General features: G+C 45.6%; 1 protein-coding gene across 1 annotated transcript; it reads right to left on the minus strand.

The window, feature by feature from the left end:
- Nucleotides 1-5,858: 5,858 nt before the first annotated feature.
- LOC123989134 lies at nucleotides 5,859-6,626 on the minus strand. The gene has a single exon (XM_046289812.1). It carries the CDS (start codon nucleotides 6,624-6,626, stop codon nucleotides 5,859-5,861), a length of 768 nt encoding a protein of 255 aa, XP_046145768.1.
- Nucleotides 6,627-7,020: the final 394 nt, after the last annotated feature.

Here is a 7,020-nt window from a genome sequence, read left to right on the forward strand (position 1 = left end):
CGAGATATTTAAAAGTTCCGAAGCCGCACCAACATTATAAGGATGAAGAAACATGTAACGGGGTCGGGCGGTTTGGTGCGCACGGCGTTGCGCACCGCGGTCGGTTTCCCCGTGCCAGGGTTCGCAAGGGAACAGGTCGGTAAATAATGAGGCGGTGATATGTAAGAAGAATATAAATTTATTCAAAGAATACTGAAGCTACTGGTGGACTACGTGGATACAGGGCGGCGTTCCTAGCCTCGCTGCGCTGGAAGCCGGGCGGTGGTCTCCGGCCTCGGATACTACAATCAAAATATCGTCTGGTGATTAGACGCGTGGAGCCGTATTACTTAAGACTAGGGTACAGGTCTTACGTACTACGGTCGGAACCCGGTCCGTCACAGAAATTACGCGGAACATATGCCTAACGCTCTTACAAACTACTGCGGTCGCTACCGCCTTACAAGCTAAATGAGTACGGACGCACGCTGGTGTACGCGGAGCGCGGGCGCAAGCGGAGCGCGAACGCGAACAATCTAGCGAAGGGGCCCAGGCACTATCGAGTGCCGAGGAAGTCAGGAAGAGGAAAGACCCGATTGGGCCGACGGTATTTTATTCAATCGCGCTGCGGTGTTTCGCGCTGCGGTGGAGTTGTTGCCCGTTTGCCTCACGCGGCTCGTCTTCTCGTACGCCGAGGTAGAACCGAGCAGTGAACGAGACGACGACCAATCCTGGCCAGCCTGGGTAGCGCCGCGAAGCTGTACGGAATCGGCTGCCAAAGGCAGAACACGGTGCCGTGTAGGCTAGCGTTCGGAATCCCCGCGGAAGCACCAGCAGAGATTATGAACGCGCACTAGCTTGGTCACCCCGGGTCAACCACGGGTCTGACGAGGCTAGGCGCCTACGGCCGCTGGACCTACAGGAGCTGCCAGGTCGTGGCGTAGTGCAATGCTACGGCCCGTTGGCCAGAGATCTCTTCGCCAGGAAACACATGGCGTCGAGAGGTCTGGTGCTCCGGTCCGGATCTCCTAGGAGGTCCCCTCGGGGCCGAAGCCCCGAGGCATCTCATCGCTCATCGCATCGATCGGTCCTACTTATAGTCTAATCGCACGGGAGTGGGGATGCCGCCGCGGCGGGGGCCCGCGATGCGCGACGCCGATCTGCGGCTGTCGTCGCCAACACTGTGGCCCCTTTCTTTGAGGAAACTCTGCACTATTCTAAGCTGTAGTCACTATTCCCAGCTGTATATGCCACTTCCAGCGCAGCTGTGCAGAAGAAGAACAAGAAGACGAAGAAGTTACTCGGAATATGTGCGTGACGCCCCTTTCCTTGAGGTAAATCTGCAAATATCGCGGAAATGGTGCGAGCTATGGCAAAATCCTAAGAGACGTTTTCTGTAGCAAATTAAATTTCCTACTATTTATGCTCTATGAGATTTTTTGATCAGATGCGTAGTTTCCGAGATATATTGAGATATTTAAAAGTTCCGAAGTCGTACCAACATTATAAGGACGATGAAACACTGTGGCTTCTTTCTTTGAGGTAACTCGGCACTATTCTAAGCTGTATTCACTATTACCAGCTGTATATGCCACTACCCGCGCAGTTGCGCCCAAGAAGAACAAGAAGAAGAAGAAATATCTCGAAATATGTGCGTGACTCCCCTTTCCTTGAGGTAAATCTGCAAATATATCGGAAACGGTGCGAGCTGTGGCAAAATGTTAAGTGACCTTTTTGTGTAGGAATTTAAATTTCCTACTATTTATTTTCTATGCCATTTTCTGATCAGATGCGTAGTTTTCGAGATATATCGAGATATTTAAAAGTTCCGAAGCCGTACCAACATTATAAGGAAGAAGAAACACTATGGCCCCTTTCTTTGAGGTAACTCTGCACTATTCTAAGCTGTATTCACTATTCCCAGCTGTATATGCCACTTCCAGCGCAGCTGTGCAGAAGAAGAAGAAGAAGAAGAAGAAATATCTCGGAATATGTGCGTGACGCCCCTTTCCTTGAGGTAAATCTGCAAATATCTCGGAAATGGTGCGAGCTATGGCAAAATGTTAGAAGACCTTTTTTGTAGGAAATTAAATTCGCTACTATTTATGTTGTACGATATTTTTTGATCAGATGCGTAGTTTTGGAGCTATGGCTCCAAAAAACGCGGAATTTCACTGCGAATCGTTCCCAATTTACGAAAATTATCCTTAAATAATGTCCAATGTTTATAATTAACACCCCGTACACCGGAAACACGACGTCGCAATGCCGCGTAACACGCACATCACGTTTTCGTTATTCAACAATAAATTAACACAATATTTAAGCGGAAGTAGAGAAACGACATCTAGTTATTAGAATGAACATAGATTATGTAAAACAACAAGGAGTGACATGGAATACAATATCATACCAACACTCCCACTTTTCATTAACTCCTCAATTAACAAGAGCGTTGCAACGAAAAGTAATACATAAAAAAAAGGAATTACAATATTTGAAACAAAAGACAAAAAAATATAAGCGTGCAACCATTTAGAAGGAACTCAAGTAGTGGGACCTTATTACTTCTAATGATAATATCAGCATTTCTAAATCACAATATAATACATTATTCTTAAACATTGCACTTTACGCTTAGCAGATTACAAAGGTAACTAAACTGCTCCCTTGGTAGGGGCTTCGTAAAAATGTCTGCTTCTTGGTCTTTGGTGGATATATAGCGAAGTTCGAACAGGCCCTCCTGATATTTTTCTCTCGCGAAGTGGAACTTCACGTCTATGTGCTTGGATCTCTTGTGGAATTGGGGGTTCTTCAGGAGTTTGATCGCACTCTGGTTATCCAGAAACAGACTGGGCTTGTCAATCTCCTCCTTGATCAATTCCTTGACTAGACGATCCAGCCATATGAGTTGTTTTATGGATTGAGCTGCAGCGATGTACTCAGATTCTGTCGTTGAGAGTGCAACGACCCTCTGCTTTTGAGAGCACCAGGATATTGTGCTGCTGCCCAGTTTGAACACATATCCGGATGTAGATCTCCGCGTCTGTATATCATTGGCGAAATCTGCATCGCTGAAACAAATTAACTTTAAATCAGTCTCACGTTTAAAAAGCAAACCGTACTCCATGGTTCCTTTCAGGTACTTCAGTATTCTTTTGACCGCGTTCCAATGTATTTTGTCTGGTGACTCCAGGTACTGGCTGACTGTGCTCAAAGCGAACGCTATGTCAGGTCTTGTACATATTGCGAGGTACATTAGTGAACCAACCGCCTCTCTGTACGGGGCGTTGGTCGTCTCAGGCTTCTCCTTGTTATGAACGGAAATGCTCATTTCCTGATGTTTGTCCACGGGAACAGCGACAGGATTAGCATCGTGCATGTTGAAACGTTTTAGAATCCTTGTGGTGTAGTTTGACTGATGGAGGAAGAGGGAGCCATCCGGATTCGTTTTGACTTGAAGACCCAGGAAGGAGTTGAGGTTACCGGATGTGACATCAAACTCACTTCTCAGCTGAGCTAACAGTGATGTGGCAAGCTTGTCGTCTGATGTGGCCACCAGTCCATCATCTATGTAAATGGCCAGTATTAGCGAATTCGTTTCTTCTATAAAAACGCAGGGATCTGCCTTCGTAGCTTTTAGTTTGAATTTGTTTAGAAAATTCACAAACCGCTCGTGCCAACACCTTGAGGCCTGTTTTAGGCCGTAAAGGCTTCTGTTTAATTTACAAAGGGCACTAGACCCATCTTCATAGCCCTTAGGCTGACTCATATAAACGGTTTCTTCGAGCTCACCGTTGAGGAAGGCGGTTTTAATGTCGAATTGTTGGAGACGCATCCCCTTGGCAGCAGCCAAAGCTAAAATGGCCCTTATTGAGTCGAACTTTACGACTGGGCTGAAAGTTTCGTGATAATCCACGCCATGGGTTTGTGAGTAGCCCTTGGCCACAAGTCTGGCTTTGTACCTTTCAATATTTCCTTTGGGATCTCTTTTAATTTTGAAAACCCAGCGGTTTTGAACTGGTTTGGACAAGACCACAGGGTTCACCAAGGTCCAAGTATTGTTTTTATACAGTGAATTCATTTCCTCATCCATGGCCGTTCTCCACTCGGGAGCATGTGGCCCGGTGATGGCTTCTTCATAATTTTGGGGTTCTTCGACTTCAGCAAACAGAACACAGTCAGGGGCGAGTCCGTCTTGATATCTGCTCGGCTTCTTGATGGTCTGTCGATCTCTGAGTACGCGACGAGTCTGGTGCGCTTGATCAGCCTGCTCTTCCACGACAGTAGAATCAACAGCCGACGGGATGGCTTGGCTCTCATCAGCCGAGTCACCGTCCGATGTCTCCGCTTGTGGCTCGGGCTGCGACACCTCCACTGGTTGGCAGTGTGAAGTCTCACACGAATGTGAAGTGGCCTCACGGGTTGTCTCCACTGGACACAACTGTTGGGAGTCAAAGGTTGCTTCTTCATCTTGCTGAATTCCTTCCTGTTTCCCGAACTCATCGAAGATTACATCCCTTTTGGTTTCAACCCTATCCGTTTCCGGGAACCAGATTCTGTAACCTTTAATATTGTCGCCGTACCCGACAAGAACACCTTTGATCGCCTTGCTGTCTAGTTTTTGACGCTTCTCTTTTGGCACGTGGACATAAGCGACTGTTCCAAACACGAACATCTTAATAGGTTTACATTTTCTCCCAAACCACAGTTCATAGGGAGTCTTCAAGTGTTGAGGATGCACACTTGTGCGATTTAGGAGGTAAGTTGCTGTATTCACCCCTTCGGCCCATAATCTGTATGGTAGTTGCTTAGCATGCAACATGGCTCTCGTGGACTCCAAAACCGTCCTATTTTCCCTTTCCGCAGAGCCATTTTGTTCGGGAGCATATGCTACTGTCCTCTGGTGTTGTATGCCCCGATCCTTTAGCATTTTTTGGACCCTTTCATTTACAAACTCCAACCCATTGTCTGTTCGCAGAGTTCTTATATTTCTTCCAAAGAGGTTGTGAGTTGAGGCAAGAAACTCCTTTATTCGATTTGCTGTTTCATCCTTGGATCTAATAAAACAGACAGTTTTGAAATGGGAAAAATCATCCTTAAATAACACAAAATAACGTGACCCGTTTATAGACTCTTCCTGAAAGGGACCGCAGAGATCTGCGTGTATGAGTTCTCCTGGATTTTGAGGTCTAAAATCATTTTCCTTGTGCGGAGGAAAAGGTTTTCTATGAGACTTCCCAAGGGCACAGCCCTCACAGAAAAAATCCCGTGCACGAGTTTCAATGCCTTCACTCCGCAAATATTTTTTGACATAATTGACATTTTGGTGTGCTAACCTCTCATGCCACAACTGAGATCATTCGCTGTCGCTACGTTTCCCTCAACATTATCAGAGGTGGGGAGTACCTTGAATTTCATTTGACAAAGCTTGCTTCTTCTTACTCCCACTGCAACGACAGTCCCATTCTTCTTAAAGTGACATCCTTCGGAGGTTGATATTTGCAGTAATCCCTTGTCCAGTGCAGACCCTGCCGAGAACAGATTGTGCCTAATTTTAGGAACATATAGGACCTCTGACAAATGTTTCTCACACCATTCTTGTTCATCGTAAGCTAGGATGTTAATATCTCCCTGCCCTAAAGCCTCAACAGACTCATCTTTCTTGCCCACATAAACTGGCTGAGGCTCTTCAAAATACTTGAGATTTACAAACCATTGTTTTTGATTGGACATGTGGTGCGTAGCTCCAGAGTCCAAATACCAAACACACGTGCCCCGACCAGACTCAACATTTGAGCATAGCGTTGCTTGTGCTATCAGAGCCTGCCCTTTGGGTCCTCTGTCAGAAGTGCTTTTTCCTTGTATTCGGTCTAGTTTTATTTGAGTAGCAGTCCTCGTGTCCAATGCCCAGACCTTTTACATTTGTGGCAGTAACTGGAACCAACTCTACCAGAAACGCCCTCCTTATTGTGGGCATTCTCATTTTTATTCTTTGACTTATGCGTCAGTTTCATGGCTGAAAAGGCCTCATCGACATCCTTTTCTTGAACTGTACTTCTAGTTTCTTCAGCGATAAGTCTTTCTATTAAATTATCTAAAGTGCGCTCACCTGCAGGAGTTGATTGCCAAGCAGTGATGAAATGGCCATACGACGCTGGTAAGGTCATGAGAATTTTAGTCATGATCATGGAGTCTGCGATAGGCTCACCCAGAGTCTGCAGACGAAAAGCAAGGTCCTTCAGCTTGGCTATATGAGAGGCCATATTGTCCTTAGGGTCTTTCTTAACCTGATACCATCTTTGTTGCAGCATATGTATGGACGTCTCTGATTTCTGCTCATACAGATTGCATAGCGCTGACCACATGTCCTTGGCACTACGGCAATTCATTATATGTACAAGTTGCGAATCCGCCACAGTAGTTGCGATTATTCGTTGTGCGGCGTTATCCTTTCTAGTCCATTCTAACAACGCGCCTCGCTGGCGTTCAGAAGCATCCTGCTCAGGCACTTCAGGTTTTGCGACATCACCTTGAGTCACTGACCAAGAGTCTTTATCTTTGAGCAAAACCGAGACTTGAAATTTCCACTGAGCCCAATTTTGAGCATTTTGTAGCTTTGTAATCTTTACGGCTTCAGTGTCCATGTTTGAAGGTTATCTTTCACTATTGCACGTGGGCTTGGAAACTTTCAAACAAAGAGGAATAAAAAAAGAAAATATATGTTTATATATATTTAATTATACGTTGCCTGGGCCCATAACCTGTTATGAATATGGTTGAATGAACGAAGGAATTGAGATTGAAAGATGAAAAATACTTTAATACAAATCACAAAATAGTAGCGTGTGCACATGACTTTTGTTAAGACAGGAAGTAAGCGGAAGTAGAGAATCAAAAAACGACACAATAGCACTTCCGAACACATAATAAAAATGATTTTACCAAAAAACGCGAATAACTAAGCCGCTATCCACCGCGTTGAAAATCTAACCACGGAGCGACCACGAAACACGTCCGCTCTCCTCGACGCGTCAAGCG

Source organism: Osmia bicornis, unplaced genomic scaffold (genome assembly GCF_907164935.1).
Source record: "Osmia bicornis bicornis unplaced genomic scaffold, iOsmBic2.1, whole genome shotgun sequence".
In the NCBI taxonomy this organism is placed as follows: Eukaryota; Metazoa; Arthropoda; class Insecta; order Hymenoptera; family Megachilidae; genus Osmia; species Osmia bicornis.

What these genes read in the sequence shown, in the direction of transcription:
- LOC123989134 (XM_046289812.1), bottom strand. Translation starts at nt 6,626, where the DNA reads ATGGACACTGAAGCCGTAAAGATTACAAAGCTACAAAATGCTCAAAAT.